This window comes from Mauremys mutica, chromosome 1 (assembly GCF_020497125.1).
Source record: "Mauremys mutica isolate MM-2020 ecotype Southern chromosome 1, ASM2049712v1, whole genome shotgun sequence".
NCBI lineage: Eukaryota > Metazoa > Chordata > Testudines > Geoemydidae > Mauremys > Mauremys mutica.
Window position 1 is genome coordinate 94956203 of NC_059072.1, and position 20315 is coordinate 94976517.

General features: G+C 48.4%; 1 protein-coding gene across 2 annotated transcripts in view; it reads right to left on the reverse strand.

The window, feature by feature from the left end:
• The window catches only part of MICALL1 (MICAL like 1), a 28170-nt gene extending 13452 nt beyond the window's left edge, over positions 1–14718 (reverse strand). Inside the window, exons 1-5 of one of the 2 annotated variants that reach the window (XM_044985764.1) lie at positions 14457–14718; positions 7140–7188; positions 3073–3214; positions 1759–1862; positions 662–798 (exon numbers count right to left, since the gene is read on the reverse strand). In XM_044985764.1, the coding sequence (XP_044841699.1) occupies positions 662–798; positions 1759–1862; positions 3073–3214; positions 7140–7188; positions 14457–14602 (578 nt within the window). In that variant the 5' untranslated portion in view covers positions 14603–14718. Of the gene's footprint in view, positions 1–661; positions 799–1758; positions 1863–3072; positions 3215–7139; positions 7189–7570; positions 7879–14456 lie in introns of those variants that run through there. The other variant, XM_044985774.1, reaches the window with a different exon arrangement.
• Between the last annotated feature and the right edge of the window lie 5597 nt (positions 14719–20315).

Here is a 20315-nt window from a genome sequence, read left to right on the forward strand (position 1 = left end):
AAGCACAGCTGGTGGTACAGTTTGCCTGCAGTGTTGAGGAGTGGGGTGGGGGGTTGCTCTGGGCCTGGTGGTGGTTTACCTGAAGCACTGGCGGCGGTACAGTTTGCCTGTGTTGAGGGGTGAAGGTGGGGGGTTACTCGGGACCTGGGGATGTCTTACCTGAAGCGCAGGCAGTGGTACAGTGTGCCTGGGGGGTTGCTCTGGGCCTGGGGGTAGTTTACCTGAAGCACCGGCTCTGGTAGTTTGCCTGTGTTGGGGGGTGAAAGTAGGGGGCTGCTCTGGGCCTGGGGTGGCTTACCTGAAGCACTGGCGGTGGTACAGTTTGCCTGCAGTATTGTGGAGTGGGGTGGGGGGTTGCTCTGGGCCTGGGGGTGGTTTACCTGAAGCACTGGCGGTGGTAATAAAGGTAATAATTGGAGATATACCAATCTCCTAGAACTGGAAGGGACCTTGAAAGGTCATTGAATCCAGCCCCCTGCCTTCACTAGCAGGACCAATTTTTGCCCCAGATCCCTAAGTGGCCCCCCTCAAGGATTGAACTCACAACCCTGGGTTTAGCAGTCCAATGCTCAAACCACTGAGCTATCCCTCCCCTTTGGTACAGTTTGCCTGTGTTGAAGGGCAGGGATGAAGGGTTGCTTTGGCTCTGGGGGTGGTTTACCTGAAGCACTGGCGGTGGTACAGTTTGCCGTCGGCCAGGTAGCGCTGAACCAGGTGGACGTGCTGGTGGCAGGCTGCGCAGGTGCTGCTGAGCGTGTTGCGCTGGGATCGCTCTGCCAGGCCTTCGACAACATCATCCTGAGGCAGAACACAAGGAGAATACAGACTGGAGGGGCAGCAATCAAGATAGAGTGTATTTCAAATGGAAGCTCTTTGGGGCAGGGACTGTCTTTTACTGAGCATCTGTACCGCACTCTGCACAATGGGGTCCTGATCTTGACTGGGGCCACGGGCGCGACTGCAGTACAAGAAGAGAGATCTGCTCAGCAGCTGAGCTTTGGGTGAACCCCACTCAGAAGAACAGGACAATATAAAGAAATAGCAATGATCTCACCCCCCGACATTCAGGTTGCAGCCCACCCTCTGCCAGTCCCGGAGAAAGGGCTGTCCCAATCCCCCAGCCCAATCCTCAGGAAGGCTCCCTGAGCCCTGTCCCAGCACAGAACGGACATCCTCATCCCCCTTCCTTACCGTTGCCCGATCCAAGAGGGGAAGAGTTGAAAGGGACATTTCTAACCCCTACTGAATCCAGGGGCTGCAGTCACAGCCCTGGTCCATCCCAGGGAAGAGACATCCTTGCCTGCTGTTGAATCCTGAGGCCGAGGGTTGGGAAGGGAAGGGGAATCCCCTGCCCACACCCATCCCAGTGAGTGTGTCCTTCCTCCATCATCCCGAAAGGGGAGGGCCTTGGGGTTACCCAGGAACCTTTGGCTTCTCAGAGAGTCCTCTTGCATTGCACACTGCACGTTCTTCCCCCTCTTCACCGAATGAAGCAGGTGGTGAGCAGCATTTAATACCCAAGACCTCTAGAGAGAGAGAATTCCTCAAGCTGGACCCTTCTCCCAGTGGAACCCACCACAAAGCAAAGCACACTACAAAACACACACACACATACACTCTCATGTCCCAGAGAATGCAACACATTGTCTGTTTGGATTCCTCTCATTGTGCCAGATGCTCACTCAGAGGCTCCAGTGATGAGCACAGTGCACCGAAAGTTAAAAGATGGGGTTAACTTTGCTACAATAGATGAGGTACCTGTGGTGCCGTGGTGCTCTCCGCTGCAGGCACAGGCTTCTTGGGAGCTGGCAGAGGGGGTGATGAGACAGCAGCCGGGTGCCTCATGGGCGGAGGGACTCTGGCTGGAGAGAGAGAGAGAGACAGAGCAAAACAGGAATCAGCCACTGACAGAAGAGGATGATTCATGCAAAGCACATGGCGTAGGAAAATCATCTGGCCTTGTGACCCAGGATGGGACCTGACCACTTTTACACCTCGGTACCTATTCCAGGAAGGAGGGAGAGGCATAAGGTAATGGGTTAGCCACAAGACTGACAATCAAGAAACCCTGCATTCTAATCCCAGCTCTGACAACGACTCCCTTCTGTAGACCTGGGCAAATCACTCACTTCCTCTGTGCCTCAGTTTCCCCATCTGTAAAATGGAGATAACACCACTTACCTACCTCACAGGGTGTCGTGATGATCAGCTAGATAATGCTTAAAGCATGCAAAGCACTGGGTAAGTGCTAAGTATTATTACATCCCCCTGGCAATCACGCTCCTGAGTGCAGACCGCAGGATATGACAAAACCCCTACCATGGCCAGGGCTGACACTCACTAACACCTGGAGGGAGGGGAGCACCTGTAGTCTGTTAACACCTGGACAGAGCCCTCAGATCAGACACGGGGTCTGTCTTGAGAAGGGCTGGTGTGCATATTAGACAGGAGGAGGTTTACTATAAGCTATAATGGGCTGCACCTGGGGGGTTAGATCAGGGGAGTAGAGCGGGGAAGGATGAGTGGGAAGCCCAGCTCCCTACAGGAAAGATGCTCTGTTGGGCAGCTGGCACTGAGCTTCTCATCACTCCCATTCCCCACACCCTTTGTCCACTGTTCAAGTGGGACCAGTAAGAGCCAGGTACCATCCAGGGCATCCTAAAGTACAACAGCACCTGCAGCTGCGACGCCTATCCCCAAAGGAAGATGGAAACAAGGGAAGATCTGGGTGCTCTCTCCCCACTAACTTCCTGGCCATGAGACCCACTTGCCCTCCCAGGTGTTGCTGGGCTATGAGAATGGTGATTAACTCAAGAATACTTTCTGCTAACTCAAGGAGGCCAAATCACACACACACATACACCCCAGTCACTTCCTGAAGCAGTACCTTCCACAGGGAGAAAAGGAAGCACTGGGTTGGAAAGAGAAAGCTGTGATGAGCTCACTACCCAAGTAGAGAGGGACAGATGATGACACTGCCACAGTGAGAGATTGCAAAAGTATGGTTGAGTTCCCTTACATAAAAAAGAGGGGGTCAGGGCGGAAGCTGGAAGGATAGGCTGTAGCTCTCACCTTGGTTGGGGTTGGTGAAATGGTTGTAATACTGAGACACGTAGGTCATGATGCTGAGGCAATCGGGGACCCTCATGGAGACCATGTCGTTGGGATCCAGCAGGGCGGGGATCCCCAGCTCCCGCTCTGCCAACTCAAAGGCCTGCAAGAGTTCCAGAGAGGGAGGACAGGAGTTAAAACTGAAGCCCACTGGAAAACCAGGCTGGATAAAAATCAATGATTTAAAAAAAAAAAATTGGATTTTTTTTATTTAAATCGTATTTTTTGATAAAATGCTTTTTGAGGAAAAAACCTATCTAAAGATACATTATAGCTCAAAGATATCTCATCATGGAATAGGGATTATAAATTCTAATTCTATAGTATGAGACAATATATTCATGTAACCTTTAAAAAAAGTTTTGTAAATGAGTTCCAATAGTTCATGGATTAGGGATCCAATCTCATGGGGTTCCACAGGCTTCTGTATAGATTATTTAGGTTAATCTTTCTTTCTACCCAATGCGACTCAGTGCTCAGTTTAGAACAGTGGTTCTAACTTTTACTGCAGCCTGCACCCCTTTGGTTCTCAAAATATGTTCTCGCACCCCTTAAACCTAGATATATTTTTGTTTGTATATTACAGTAATAATTTAAAATGTATAATGTTAATAAGTACATAGGTTTTATGAAACAAAACAGTTGTACTTACGTACCTGTGTTTAATTTGTGTTTTCAATGATTTACCTTCTAAAAAAATCTGGCATGTCTCGCACCCCCAGAAAGGGCATCTCACACCCCAAGGGGTGCGTGCGCCTCAGGTTAAGAGCCACTGGTCTAGAAGATACCATCAGAGATGTGTAGTTTTGCAGGTCTCAAACTGTGGATTTGTGTCTCCAGAGATACCATGCTTGTTAACAGCAAATAAATAAATAATATATAGAGGTGAGAAATAACAGACCTCAACTCTATTGTCCCTCTGCAAATTTGTGTACACAGAGTCAATCCCTTACCTCTCTCTAAAAGTGCAAAGTTTCAAAAAGTTCAATGAATAGAAGATTGTTGGGGGCGGAATAGATCTGGACAAGGAGAATAAGTCTGGAGATAAATATAAGAAGGGAGGGACGCTTGTTTTGTTAAAATATTATATGTTTGCTGTTGAAGAAAAAAATCCAGAATACTTAACGTTGTTGTTGTTTTAGTTAAATAAAACAATGTAAATGTCTGTCTGGTGATGTTCGCCTCCTAACACAGCATGGCAAGAAAATCCTCCAAATATTAACAATTAACCTGTTGAATCGGAGAGAGTTCACCTCCCAATGACTTCATAAATATCTGCTTCAATTACCTTTGGTAAATGAAATAACCAAACAATCATTCATTTTCTGATATAGCTGTAAAACTAATCTGAAAAGTTTTCAAAATAGATCATTGTTTAAAAATGTATAGTGTGTACCTTCTAAAAATGAAGCCTACATCTGAGTTGTGAAGAATACGTATTAAGGTTATAACAACCAACAAGAATGCGCTTTTATGTAGAAATCCATGATTAAATCGAGTCTTCCTGACTAGTGATTTAAGATTTAAATCAAATCCACCCTGTGGAGAACAGAGGCCCAATGGACACACTTGTATGTCAGAGGAACAAAAAGCAGGGATGGTTAGTGATGGAGGTGCGCTTGTTCTCAGTGACCCTCCAGCCATCACCCTTCCCCTCTCCTCTCACCCCTGCTATACCATCCAGTGCGCTTGTTCTTCCATGTTCCCTACTCTTCCCGGGAAGTCTCCTTAGAGTTATGACCTGAGGGGGGAGAAAGCAAGGAGTTCAATCTCCAGGGACCATCCCACCAATAACATGGCCCAGTAGTACTACGAGGGATGGTGGCTTTAGCCAGGTGGGCACTTGCCCCATTAGGAATTGTGCCGAGATCCCGGTCTCATCTTCAGAGAAGAAGAATGATCTTGTGGATAAGGCACTGGATAGGGGCTGAGGATTCAATTCCCGGCCCCATCTGAGACTGCCTGTATGACCTGTGGCAAGCCCCGTAATCTCTGCGTGCCTGGGTTCCCTCTCTGCGAAATGGGGACAATAATACTGCCCTGCCTCAGAGTAGTGTTATGGGGATATATCCATTAATATGTGTAGGGTGTGCAGATACTACTGGGATGGGGGTGCCTACATGGACAGATAAATTCATGGTCAAACAGGACATCTGCCAGCCAGGAATAATGAGGCACAGTGCACAGGACATGGTTAGGCTCTGCGGCGCCACCAAAGCTTGCCCAGTAGAGGGACGTGTTGCCCTCACTGCAGCTAAATGTCTGCGCTTGCTGTTGCTTTTCTGGCAGGGCAGCCCAGATGTCTGTAGCTGACCTGCTGCACCTTTGGCCTGAGATAGGATTGCTGAGGCCTGCTACTTTGCCACTCAAGTGTCTCAACCAGGGTTGGCAAAACAAACCCTGAGATAACATAAAGGGGCTCACAAATAGTCTGCAGGCAGAGCCAGACAGCAGAAGGGCTAAGGGTTTAAATGGACTTACTGTGGAAGACAGAGCAGGGCTAGGATCCCATTGTGGGAGCATAGTGTATGGGAAGCCCTGAGACTGAATGAACTCCAAATGTTGTAGCTCAGTTCCCTTTGGGTGGGAGTGTGTGATTATTTTGGGGAACCCCTGGGATCCCCAGCTGCTCCATTGACTTGTTTTCTTTTGAAGCCAAGCCTTCCACGAGCCCTGTTGATGCCTACCTTCCATAGTTCCTTGTCTTTCCAGCTCTCTCTCTCATTAGATATTTTCAGACAACCTCACCATTCCATTTTCACTGGATTCCTGTTTACACTCACTTGGTAGCCACGAGGGGATCCAAGCACATTCCACCACTAACCTCTCAGGCCAAAAGGGAACAAATAAGCATATTTCTCCAACCCCAGTGAGCACCAAAGAGCGGGGCTTGCTGGAGGTGATGGGGCTGGGCAGAAGGGCGGTGAGGGAACACTGCTTCACTGAAGCACTATCGTCCCCAGGACACCATATTCAGTACTGTTCCACAGAGGGCACCCCTGGGATCATGGCTTCTCCCAGAGCAGTAGCTCTACCTAGCACCACACCACTTCTGAGACCATCACTTCACCAGAAACTGTGTTGGCCTCAGGAATGTCCCTTCCCTAGGATCATACTGCCCTTTGGGCCACCGATCCCCAGGAACTGCTCCTTCCTCAAGTGTGATACTTCACTAGGAGCCACGCCAGTTGTGATCTGTGTGTATCTAGCACCTTTGCTGAGCATCTCATCAAACAAAACTTGAAAACATCTACCAGCCATTTACTTGTCAAGACATGAAAATCCATCCTGGTGAGAAACCCAGCTCTCCTGCCACCAGCTGCTGGGAAGGGTGAGGGTGCTGTCCCTAGACCATGTTCCAGGGCTCCATCTTTTATGTCAGCCTCTGGCTAGTGTCTGATAAATGTGAAGCTCCCGCTCAGCCACACCTTTAGCTGCTGAGAGACAGGAGCGTTCTCTCTCTTCGTTCTCCTCCAGAGCCTCCTGGCTGCTGTGAAGGAGGAGGGTCTCCACTAATTTAAGCCAACCAATGCCTCCTGGCTGTTGCAAGGAAGACAGAGAAGATGAGGTCACTGATCTATTCCACTCCCAGCTTCTGGTTTTTGGGCCTTCCTCTCCTGTCAGTAACTCCAGTGTCTGCCTCTACTGCAGATGATAGCTTTTCCAAGGAGCGCCATGAATTTAACATGAATCTAGACAGCTGCACTGCTGCCTATGAGGTTGGGAACAGCAGCTGTGAAACTAACCAGACTCTTGTCAGCTTCAGTCTTCAGCTGTTTGGCAAAGTTCAGAACACTTTAATGGAAGCTTAGAATGTGTGGAAGAAGACACTTCAGGTCCCCTCACTCACCCAGGTAAGCTTCTGCCTTATCCAGAGTGAATAGATTTTTCTAGCCTTGTACAGGTGACTACCACCACATCCCCCAGCCCTCGAGTGCACTTTATGCCAACATTGCGTACTCGATCATGTTATTTCCCATGTCCATGACTCCCTCTTTCCCTCAGTGCAAGGCTTCACGGGGACTCACCAGGTGGTTGTTCTCGTAGACATTGTCCTTGGAGAGTGAATCAAAATCTCTGGAACAAGAAAGCACAGAGGGGTGATATGAGAAAAGGGAGGAATGGCTCCACAAGACACCACAAACAGGTTCACAGGACAACCAACATTACAAGGGCATTTCAACAACAAAAAGCCAAACTCCCAGACAAACAAAACCTTTGTTAAAGTAGATTTACGACTGCAAACAGGGCAAGAGACCATAAGAGAATTTTGCAAAATACACAAAGGGCTGAAAGCCAGGAAATTCAGACTTTATCATCTGTATTCCAATAGCACCTAAAGGTTCCAGCCAGTATCGAAGCCCCACTGTGACAGAGTAGAAGATTTAAGATTACGTATCAAAAACACCCCAAACATGGAGAAATACAGAAAAAGTGCCTCAGACTACTCCAACTCTACCTTCATCTCCCCTACACCCCGGTCTGAGGCAGATGATCAATCAAATACAGTATTGCAGCTAGATGAAACGTTAAACACTGGATGCCTTGCAGATTCAGACAAGAATCTAGGCATCTGGGAACACTTTAAACCCCAGCATACTCTGGCATTTCACATGCAGCTGCAGACAACTTAAATCATAGCCAGTGGAGCGTATATGTAGCCTATCTGCAAGGGTTTAAAATGTCCTGTGCCAGGGGAGGCCCAACCAGTGTGGAGAATAAAGGGTTAAAACGGTTGTAAGATTTCCTGTTCCCTGTGTGAAGAAAATATAGGATAGGAGTTGGATCTGTCTGTAGTGTACATATGAAGTGTAATGACAGCATCACTTGGTGCTTGTTACAGCACCGTCCAGCTGATGATCTCAGCGTTCTATACTAAACAATGAACTCAGCATCACAGCATACCTGTGAGGTAGATAAGTATCATCTCCATTTTACAGATGAGGACACAAGCCCAGAAATTAAAGGTCAGAATGGGCCACTCTTACTTACATTTAGTACTTTAACCCAGGAGGAGTCTTACTGGTTGTGGCTACACTAAAAACAAAATGTCCTCATCTTTACTGTCCCAGTTTAGCTTCGCAGCAAAGCTTAGTGTAAAGACGGGCAATAAGACTACTCCCAGCATGAGGAAGGATGGAAAAAAGTCCCTCAGTGACTTTCCCAAGGTTGCACAGGAAATCTGTGAGACACTGAAATAAATCCCAGTCACAGTCTCTGACAGAGCAAGAATATACTTCCTCTGTTCAGAGGCAAAACACTGGTGTTGCTGTTCTCACCAAAGACCAGTGGAGTTTGAGGCTAGACCCTGGTCAAGTAGGTGGCACATACAGATGTGTTCACACCCACACCGACACACATGTATGCTGAGCACTGTACCATGTAATGGGAGCATGTGGGAATACAAGGGCTGAGTTAAGGTTATTTGATGTATCTTAACTCTTCGTTTCCATATTTGGCATTTTTTCCCTATCCTCCATAACCTTAACTTTGGATTTACTGACTCACAGCTGTCTGTGTGTTGTTTTTTTTAAAGACAAGGGTCTGTACAAGTGTTTTCCCTGTACATATTTATGATCCTAACTCAAAGGGCTTTTTTGGCCTGAGAATTCTGTTTGTTCTGTTTTTCTTAAAAACAAGAAGCTCAGCAACACGAGAGAAGTGATATGAGATCAGAGTGACGGCTGACTGGAGTATGTTAACCTTGTATCTCCCTTTTCAAAAATAATAACTGTCATTTGAATTTCCTAGCTTTCCTTGTGTACATGATTGGCCTGGAAACTGAGCATTGGTTTTGGTGGAGTTTGTAGCAACCATAGCACTGGCCAATGAGGAGCATCCAAAGCCAGACCAAATATAAAATAATCTTCACCCCTATCCCTAATCTCTTCTGCCAACCCAAAACCACTTTATTCAGACAGGCCCATTCTGCTTGGGTGGGTGGGGTGTGCATGTGGAAAGAAGATGATGATGAGTGTTACCAAGTGATTGGGGGTGCGAAGATACAGGTTGCTTTGCTAGTAAGGTAGGGCAGAAGGGTCTTAACTTTGACTGTAGAGAATAAATTCCACAAACACTATGCTCCACCTGGTCTCCACCCTCAGATCTACATGGTGAGAAACATAGCACACAAATGGTGGGTAGGTTTCAGCCCATCCCCCTCTTCCTGTCCATCACACTCCTTTCACAGCTCCATCCGGCCCTGAGGAGCCCAAGTTCTACTCCGTGGGGCACACAACAGCACTCAGGGAGGGAGTAACTAACTAACACGCATTGGGGTGGTGCCTTCTAGTGCATTTGGGTGCTGCAGGTCAGTAAGCCTCCAGGAAAATACACCCCTTTAGCTTTATTTGGCGACTCCTGGACTGAAATACCTGAATTTAGAATTTCTCAACCATCCGGCACCTCGCTAAATACATATCACTACTTTGGCATCAGCCTAAGGCAGTCCCATAATATCTGATTCATAGGAATACTGTCCTGATGAAGCATCTGTAGTACCATTCCTCATAATTAAATCAGTTTCCTGGAAGACATCCCAGTAGAATGATTGCCCTGATTCAGCAAGTCCCAACAAAGCAGAACACACTTGGAGTCAGAATTTCCATGGATATAGCATCTTTCATCCCAAAGTGCTTTGCCAATTACACAGATGCAGCAGCAGTAGTGGCCTCTGTGGTTTAGGACAGCAGCCAACAAGCCCACAAAATACTGAGAGGCAGGGGGCATTTTGTACAGCAAACACTAGAGCAAACACATATTTTTTCAAAATACGTTGTGGGCTCTTTAACAGCTACACATAGCAGGGAGGACTTCAGCTTTTAAGATCCTGTCCAAAAAATCCACACAGCATAGTGCATTGAAATCTACCTCTCTCAGAGAGGAATAGTGGAGCTGACCCTGCTGGGATTTGAACCGATGAATCGAAACAGACTAAATATTTCAGATCTAATGTTGCTATGGTGTGTCCCTCCTTCTCCTCTCGTTTTCGGTGTACATCTGCTTCTCTCTCTCTACCGAAAATGCCGAGGCCAGACACTGTCTTATTCTTTCGGGGTCTATATCCCGAAATCTCCCTCCACAGGTTCTGTGCAAGACAGCAGTGCAAGGACATGGGAAGAGATGTTCATTCTCTCACATACATAGCTGCTTCTTGCTTCACTAAGCTGCAAGGGAAGCCCACTAAATTCTTACATTGTGCTTTAGATTTTCAAAGCACTGTCCAAGCATTAGCTAATTAATCCTCTCAGCCTCCTGTGAAGTAGGCCTGGATATATTATTCCAGTCTTACAGATGGGGGAAAAAAGAAGTTAAGCGTCTTGCCCAAGGTCACACACTCAGTCTGTGGCAAGGCCACAAACTGAACCCAAATCTCCAGAATCTCAGTCCAGGTCTCAGCCAGGAGACTGACCTTTGTTGCCCATTTTACAGATAGGGAAAACAGGCACAGAGAAACTGAATCACTTGCTCAAGGTCACAAAACCAGTGGGGGTCAAAAGCAGAATCAGAACCCGCATCTCCAGACTCCCAAGCCTGTGCCTAACCCCATAGACCACAGTACCCCAGCAGCAAATTGCTTAAGCTCATGTTTGGGTGCCCCAAATTGCTTAGGCTCACCCCTGTGTTTGGGTGCCCAACTTGAGCTACCTTGGGCCAGATCCTAAAGGTGCTGAGCACTTGCAGCTCTCATTGCTTTTTTTAGACTCTCGTTGCTTCCAAAAGTCTTGTTCCATTTGCCTGAAGCTTTCCAGGAGAGTGTATCTACACCCAGCAATAAGATCCCACCTGTGGAATTTCAAATTAATTGGACTAGTTTGAGTGGACTTAGGAGAGCAAGAATGGAAACTCGCTTTACTTTCAACAACAGCAAGAGACAGGCTATGGTCTCTGCATCATTTCATGAAAAGGCATCATCACACCCCTCTTCTCAAACAGCTTCCCCTTCACATCCAAGAACTTATCAAGACAAGGACATCTCACTTGGGGGCACAGCAGCTGTTCTGGGCTGAACACTCAGACACCCCATGCGGCAAGAGCATCCAGAGAATAGACAGGCTAGATGCTTTACACATAACTGATAGATAAAGAGGAGAGGCACAAACTGAGATGCTCTAGAACCAGGAGAAACCCTAAGGAGCAGAGCGCTGGGTTAGCATTATTACCCAGAAGTGAGTTCCATGACTGAGTGCCATCCAGCTCAGCACAGCTGCTGCATGCATATGCCGTTCACACCCTGATGGAGCTGGAACATGATAGCCTATAAATGCATGTGTAGCCAGAACTCCAGGGTCTCTTGGGTTCACACCATTGCAATCGGCATGAGCAGAAGCAGCACAGTTGTTTGAAAGCGGCTGGAATGGCTCATCACATTGGAAGCCCATTAACTGTAGTACAAGCCTATTCACAGTTACCAGCCAGATACTATTACCAAGAGGACTGAAGGTGCTTTATAAATACAATTTAGAAGAACAGGGGGAATGCTTTTGCTCCGCTGTCTCTGAGAGATTTATTACTCCATATCCTTGAGTTTCCAAATCAGGACATGCTGAAGCGACTGAAATCAGATGAGACGGCACACCCTTCGGACACTCCTTGAAAAATCCTTCCTTAACATGCTATGTCCTTGTAAGGCCCTAGGTCTGTCTTTACAATAAAGTTCACTCCACTTAATGGAGATGCTCTTAGTTAAGCTATCTGCCAGGGAACAGATTTGAGCCCACTGATACTAAGAGCAAGCTTAAGGGGATGGTAATTCCACTTAATGAGGAAGCCTTCAGATGACTGAGGGGTGCTTACTGTAGGGTTTTGGGTATCTCACTTTCACGCTGGCCCTGCTGGTTTGCTTTTCAGCCCCTTAATGCAAAAATAAAAACGGTATGAATTGCTCCTCATCCCTGTTTTAGTTTGCCTCTTCCACACCAGTGACCCATGCTGAGCATTGTGCAGGTGACTCCTGAAATAGGCAGGCAACAGACTTGGTCTCTAGCCCACCAGTTCAAATAGCACCTTCTCATGGGTGGCGGATGGTGCCCCCCTTCAGGGAGGCTAGCCCCAGCTCCGCCCCTTCCACCCGCACCTCCCCCTCCCCTGCAGCCAGAGACCCGAGACACCCCCCTACACCTGGAGGAGCCCCGAGTGCCCCCCACAGCCAGAGAAGCCCCGGGCCAGCCAAAGACCCAGTCACCCCACCCCACCCCCAATGGCCAGAGTCCAGAGAGATTACTGATGAACCTGAGGAGCTGGATAGCATGTACTGTCTCCTCAGCCATCCCGGAACCTGCATAGGGCATAATAAATCAAAAAATTCCCCCCAAAACCCCACAACCGGGGTCCGGCAGCCACCGCAGCACCAGTGGCCTATTATATCCGCCGTCCATGCACCTTCTCCTAACTACATGGGTCCATTCTGTAATAGGACGTGTGCTGCAGCTCCTTAGTCACATTAATATTAAAACTATGTCTCCTGTTAATTGGGTAGCAATTTGTATTGGGATAGAAGGCCATCCAGAGGGCACCTAAACAAAAGAGGAGTCTATTGTGCTAAGCAACCTCAACTGGGGTGGTAAGAAAAATGCCTTGGTTGTGGAAGGAACATGCACTGCTGTATGTCAGATTTAAGAGCCTAGCCTATGGGTGAGAAGAAATGTGTGTACTAGGGACAAGGGGAGAGCATCAGATCACTAGTCGCAGCAAAGACTGGAACAGACAGATGGTGGATTTCTGAGCTGGCCACAGCATGCAGCTTGGGGGAGGAGTGGGAATCATCTCCACTGCCTATCTGGCTATATGATTTCTCCAGGAGGACAGCATCACCCTCAGCAACACCATTCCCAAACTCACCTGTCTCTGTCCCTCTCATTAATCTGTCAGTCCATCCCCTTCTACCCAAGAGCCTCCTGCAAAAGGAGTGCAGACTGAGAAACTAAAATCCAAGCCATTAGCATGGTGGGAAGCCATAGTGGCTATTTTCCACGGTCATCATCACCCATTTCTGGTGTTCAGCGCAGCATTATACTAGTTACGCCTGCACCTGGCACTCCCCTAACCCAAGATCAGAAAGTCCCCCACTGAAGCAACATGCCCTCCTCGCTGGCACTTAATCAGGCCAGGAAGAAACTGAATCAGCACACAAACCTCCTCCACTGAAAAATATGCATACATATGGAATCACAGGAGACTAGGAAGGACACCTGTTAAGTAACATTTGTCCATCCCACATTCCTGGCCAATGCAGGATCATTTCCTACAGCATATTCTCCGGTGCTTTCTCCATACATGCTGCATTTATAAACAGTTGTTGGAAAGGAAGAATCTTATTGACTGAGGCAGTGCTGGGAATATTCAAAATAAATGCAAAAATGCCTTAGCCAACAGAATAGAGCATATCGGGCACAAGCTGCGGTAATACTGTATAGGCTCATTTTGGGGGGAACAGGGTATATATAGGATGGTATTAGGAACATCACTTCCCATTAATTTCCTACTGTCCTCGTCAGACTATCCTGTAGGATTTGATAGTGACAGTTCCAGAGATAGGGGTTAGGGCTCCTTCCCCAAGCCTCACTTTTATTTTTATTTATTTTTTTCAAATAACAGAGTGATTTGTCCTGTGATTAGCACAGGGGATGGGGAATCAGGAATTCTGTGTTCAATTCCCAACTCTGACTGGATAATGTGGACAAGTCATATAACCTCTCTGTGCCTCAGTTTCTCCCTCTGTAGAACGTGGGCAATAATTAATCGATACTCGAAGCTTAATTCATAGGGTTGATAAAGTGTTTTCAAGATCCACGGATTAAAGACCTTAGACACATGTAATCTATTATTTATTATTATTATTATTACTACATTCCAAGGGCTTCAGCTATTGAGATGCAATAAATGTGAAAGAACTGCACTTGCAGTCCAGGAAATGTTTTAAAGGTGCTCCCACACAGGCACACCCGGGAGCCAGTCTCCAAACATCCCAGCCCACTCCTCCTGCTGCCCGTCTGGCCCAGCTCCCCTAACTCTTCTTAAATCCCAGAACTAAAAGACGCCCTTTGTAAACCCCAGAGGCAGGAAGGATCCCAGAGCTCCCTGCACTAAATCCCTACACATCTGGGCATCAGGGACACCCAGGTAGGAGGATGGTTGCCCAGTGCCTCTGCCCCAGGGAGTGGGGGGCCCTGGGCCCCCTTTCCTCTAGCCCAGGGCGTTTCCCGGTGGCCCTACCCCTGTGTCCCAGCCCCCCGGTCCCTCAGGTTTCCCGGGTGCGATCTTCCCCGCCCCGTGTAGGGGCCGGGGCGGCGCTCAGGCGAGCCCGGCGCTGCGGGGCCTGGTGCCGCTGCGGGCCCGGTACTCACAGCAGGTCGGGCCGGTGCCGGTGCAGGATGGCGCAGAAGGCCAGGCCGTCGCGGAAGGAGCTGCTGAGGTCGCGGATCTCCACCCCGGCGTAGCCCTCGCACTGGCGGCGGCACCAGGCCTGCAGGGCGCCCCGGGGCCCCGACATCGGGGCGGCTCCGGAGGTCAGGGCGCCGCCGCCGCCGGGGGGAGCCTCATGGGGAGCGGGCAGGGCTCCGGGAGCGGCCTGCGGGCTCCTGTCCCTGCGCTCGGCCCCGGCGGGCAGGGGGCTCCGCCTGCGGGGCGGGGATCACAGGGCTCCGGTGCCGCGGCTCCCTCCTACCCCCTGCGGGCGCCGGCTGCGCCTCCCTCCCCGCGCCGGGCTCTGCTCAGACCTGTCCCGAGCCGCGGCGGGGAGGGCCCCAGCCTGGCACGGGCCAGGGGCCATGGGGCAGGGCCTGGGCGCTCGGCGGACCCCGGAGCAAGGGGGAGTGTCCCGCAGAGCCGCCCGGTACCTCGTGTCCGGCTGGCCCAGGGCATGTCCGCGGTCTGAGCACGCCAGGGGGCTCGCAGCCTGCCTGCCCCGGGCCAAGGGGTCCCCCGAGTGCCTGCTATTAGCCACGGGGGGCTGCCAGCAATCCTGGCACGGAGAACAATAATAGAGCCAGAAAGGTGGGCGAGACAATAGCTTTTCTTGGCACAACTTCTGTTGGGGGGGGGGAGACCTGCTTTGGAGCTGCACGAGCTCTTAGGGCTGGGAAAAGCACTCCCCTGTCTCCCAGCCTGCAGCCGCTCAGCTACCTGCAACATGTTTAAGTATAGTAGTTAGCACTTGTATTTGAAGGGACCATTCAAGGTAGAGTGGCCCTTTAACATCTCTGCAGTCTTAGGACAGAAAGGGAGAGGAGGGGCTAGTGGGTTACAGATTGTTGTAATAAACCATAAATCCAGTGTCTCTGTTCAGTCCATCATTTTTAGTGTCTAGCAGAGTAATGAATGTAAGCTCCCAGGCTTGTCTTTTGAGAGTGTTGTGCAGGTTTCCTTTGAGGATGAGGACAAAACTGAGAATAATATTTTATTTACCCTCTGTATACAGCCCCATAGGTATACATGGTACTTACCAGCTAATAAAGTCACAGGCCCAACCCAGGGAGTTTACAGTTAGTTAAAACTGTGTACCTGGGTATCTGATAGCACATTTGTGTGTTCTTATGGAGGGACCCTGGAAACCAAATCAGAAACTGGTTAGATGAGTGAGACTGGAGCGGGGTGTGACTCAGACTGGGTGCGGTAGGGCATGTGCTTTGTTGGTGCTGCTCTGTGCAGATCCCTCCCTTTGCCTGTACTAACCCAGTGGAGAAAAATGGGCTGCAACCATTACTCAGTAGCCTGGCAGGGATGGCCTAATTTGAGCTCCTTCCCCAGGGCAGCTGGAGAGAACAGCAGGATTTTGTGTAACAGGCGCTCTGGCTAAACCATAGGAAGATTGTGGTGCATTTGGTGCCAAAGGAGGGAGAGGAGAGTGGGTAGCTTGGAAAGCCACACTGTATTATGTACCCCCCTTGCACATCTCACAGGGCCTGAAAGGTTCTGCTGCCATAAGCAAACCAGTAACTCTCCTGAACTCCCACACTTTTACTGGGCTCAGGCTGCATCCAGCCAGCCAGTTGTTAAACGTTTTGCTGCCCTAGACAGCTACCAGCCCTGCCTCCTCCATGCTTCGGGCCTGTTCTTCCAACTCCCTAGGCATTTGCTACCTAAGAATGGAATGTCCTGATTGAGCATGTTTTTGGTCTTAACCTAGTATTAATAAAGCATACCACGGCAAGCCACACTTCCTTTAACAATCTGTTGGAGCTTGCTCTGTGTGCTGCCTCCAATGCTTTCCAGTGTGCTAGAAATATTTCATTGCCCATACTCCACAGACGGGGTGAACAAAAAAACAGGGGTGGAGTTTAATCGTAGATTGCTTTTCTGTAGCGCTTCTCACCCATAGATTTGAAAGCACTTCACAAAGGAGGATGAGTATTGTTATCTCATTTTACGGATGGGGAAATTGAGACTCAGGGAGGTGATGTGACTTACCCAAGGTCACACTGCAGGTCAGTGGCGGAGCAGGGAATGCAACTCAGATCTCCTGAGTCCCAGCAGGGTATCTTGGATACTCATTGATGGATACTGGAAAATCCTACAACAGAATAGGTGTAATCTTCCTACTTATGCACGCTATATAGGATACCCCCTACCTTTGGGGAAAATTTAAGTTACGGATTCTGCATTGAAATTTCAGAACCTGTTTGCAAAATGTACTGAGTCATGGACTGAGGTAGATGGAATTTTAGGGGCTACCGGGGCTCGCAGAAGCATTTTGTTCAGTGGTGTTTTTTGCTGAGACATGTCTCCAGATAGTGCATGAGGATTCCACCAAAGGAATGCCATGCAGGCCTCAAGCTCAAATTAATGCAAACAGAGCCCATGCTTAAACTGTAAACACAGCTCCTGACTTTCAAAACATCAGTGTGAAGAGACAGACAGAAGACACTAGTTCCCCTGTGGGGGTTGGGAGAGTTTATTCTGTCTCTTGGCTGTCTTCCATTCAATAAAAGCAGCAAAGAATCCTGTGGCACCTTATAGACTAACAGACGTTTTGGAGCATGAGCTTTCGTGGGTGAATACCCACTTCGTCGGATGCTCCAAAATGTCTGTTAGTCTATAAGGTGCCACAGGATTCTTTGCTGCTTTTACAGATCCAGACTAACACAGCTATCCCTCTGATACTTGATTCCATTCAATACTGTCTGACCCCTCTGTATAGCTACACACCAGTCTCAGGAATGAGGAGCCATGAGCTTTTTGCTATTTATCCAATCCACAGCACTCTATAGGAATCCGAGATGGGAATGAACATAAGAATGGCCATACTGAGCCAGACCAATGGTCCATCTAGCCCAGTATCCTGTCTTTTGACAATAGCCAATGCCAGATGCTTCAGAGGGAATGAATAGAACAGGCAATCATCAAATGGTCCATCCCTTGTGGCCCATTCCCAGCTTCTGGCAAACAGAGGCTAGGGACACTCAGTGTGGGGTTGCATATTGGATCACATCATCTCTGTCACCCCCGCCCAGCCCAGGATTAACTGCAGTATACTCTCCAGAGCTTTGTCCCGTCTTGTTTTAAATTGCTGAAGTGGTGGAGCTTCCAGCTTTTCTGGCAATACTATTCCAGAGTCTAATAGACCGCACTGTTAGTAAATGCTTCCTGATGTTCTGTCCTGGCTCTTGTACAGCCCTCATCACTGTGGTATCGGAACATCTTCCAGTAGTGCATTAAGCAGCGTGACTAACATCTCTCCCTGTGGTTCTTCCTGTCTCTTGTCCGCTCCCTGAGAGGAAATGGTGTGGGGATATTTTAAATGTGTACGTACACCGTATTATATATTTAGATTGATAAATGCGAGCTCAAAGAAGGGGGCTCTGCACTTGGAGCGGAAGGTGGTGACGTTTGTGATAATTCTTAGTTCCTGTGGAAGTCTGGTCCGAATCTTGAATTAGCAGCAGAGAGAGCTCTGCACAAACTGCACCCTTGCTGCAGGCAGTTTTGTTATTGCTAAGGAGCGGAGCAATTGACTGCAGTCTTTGTCTCTGAGCTATGGTAGCCTGGACTTTTTTTTTTTTTTTTGCAAATAGTAAATTAGCCAAAAAATTCATGGATTTGATACAAATTTGCTGAATTGTTTCAGCCAAAAAAAATTTTTGTGGACTAAGGTGCCATTTCACACAACAGCTGGAGTAGGTGGTGCTACTGCCTCCTTTAAAATCTGGGTCTGTGGGTAGGACACTCAGCTGGATTGTGTAAGGCCCAGGAGCATTTCCTCCCTCTGCCTGATGTGGAGACAGGATTTAAACTTAGCTCTCCCACACTGCAGGAGTGTGCTATGGGCTATTCTGATGTGGGCCTTTCTCAATCTCTACTGTTGAAGCTCTTCCACTGGGTATAAATAATAGAGTAAGATTTGACGTTGGGCTTCCTATCTCCCAGAGGTGAGTGCCCAAACCACCAGGCCATAGAGGCAGTCGCTCTGGCCTACTCTGTAATGAGTTATACAAAGTGGAACAGCTTCAACAGGTAAGAATGAAACCCAGTGGCTAGGGAGACCCAAGTGTCAAATCCATTCTCCATATCAGACAGAGGGGAAAATTGAACCCAAGTTTCCCACAACCCAGCTGAATGCCCTCACCCCTAAACGCTCTAAAGCTTGTCAAGGAGGTGGTGGCTGCATTACCTCCTCTTGGGTTTTGGATCTAGCCTTTTAAAAGCACCCCGTCCAAGATGTTCCAGATCAAACATTTCATTCAACCCAAAATGGCCTTTTTCAAGTCATGAGCATTTTTCAAATTCAGTTAGACCCAAACCAGAATTTTTTCAGAACTGCCACCAAACTGAAAAATAATGTATTAACCCAACTGTAATTGAATGCTTTGAAGATAAGGGCTAAGGCCTTGAACTGGACACTGTCTTCCATGGGTAGCCAGTGGAGGAAGCAGAGGACAGCTGTGATGTGCTCACAGTAGCCCCATGTTGCTGAGATGAGTTGTCACGTTCTGTGCTAACATTCATTCCCTACATCTACCCTAGCTCAGTTTCATCCCATTAGACCATGCTAAAACTCCCCTTTCCTCTTCAGGGTTTACACCTTTTAAGTACTTTTATAGCTGCCAGGACCCAACTTGAGGAACACAGGGAAAATTGCTGAGCAGGTATCTTGAAATGACATGGCATAGGGGAAGGGGAGGAGTCACCTTTTGCATCAAGAATAGTTTTTGGAAAACCGGGCTGACTATTCAACACCACTGTATTGTCTAGGCAGTGTATGCCCCATGGTAGTCGGTGGTGAATGTGACACTCAGTCAGAACTGGATGTTTCTTCAGCTGGATTGTCTTCTTTGCCAGGCTCTATGCTTGAAGTAGGACCAGCTCTTTTACTGCCACAAGTCATCAATGGCAGCAACCTGTGCTGATGGCCCATTGATCAGAACCACTTTGGCCAGGACTGCCAGAGGGGGCTTTCCCAGTCAGACTCTGCCCCCTCAGATGAGGTTGGGAGTAGGGATTATAACAGAACCATCTCCCCTGCCTTGGGAACAGCATTAGTGACATTCCTACAGTTTGACTGCTGCTGAATGCCCTGCATTCCTTCAGTTTCAGCCAGTGCCAGGCACCACATCTAGCTGAGCCCATCTTTCCACCGTATGCAAAGACTGCAGCGCCTTTGGCTTCTTTCCACAAAGCCAGCCCCTTTCAGTTAACCTTTCGCAGGGCACAGAGCCAGTCATACTGGCTGCAAATGCGTAACATATTATGTGTAGCATGAGGAAATCTTTTGACAGATGCAAGCTGAGGAACTGGCATGTTTGACTATCTGAGAACAATGCATGTGACTGTAATTATTTAAGGTTTAAGATGGCGTATGTGCAATTAAAGGGTCTATAATCCTAACATACCAGTGACAGATTAAGAGTAGGCTGGGTCCCATTAGCAGCACCCTTGCCTTACAGGAAACAGATAATGCATTCATTTGCAACTCTGAGCAGAGGTACTGCCCTGCTAGCTGTCTCCCTGCAGAAGAGATGTTGAAACAAGTTTGGTGCTGGCCAGATGGAAGTTGAGATCTCATTACACTTTTTGGAAAAATAAGAGTAGCTCAGTAACTCCACTGTTCTACCTTAGCCTGTTTTGAGAAAGATGTTAGTGTTGGATGCAGTGAACTAGTGATCATGGAAGGGGCACTGTTTGCTGCCATAATTACTCTGCTACTCATGGCAGATGTACCCTGTCAAAACTGCCAGCCTCATGTACCTGTGTCTAGCTCTTCCCACACA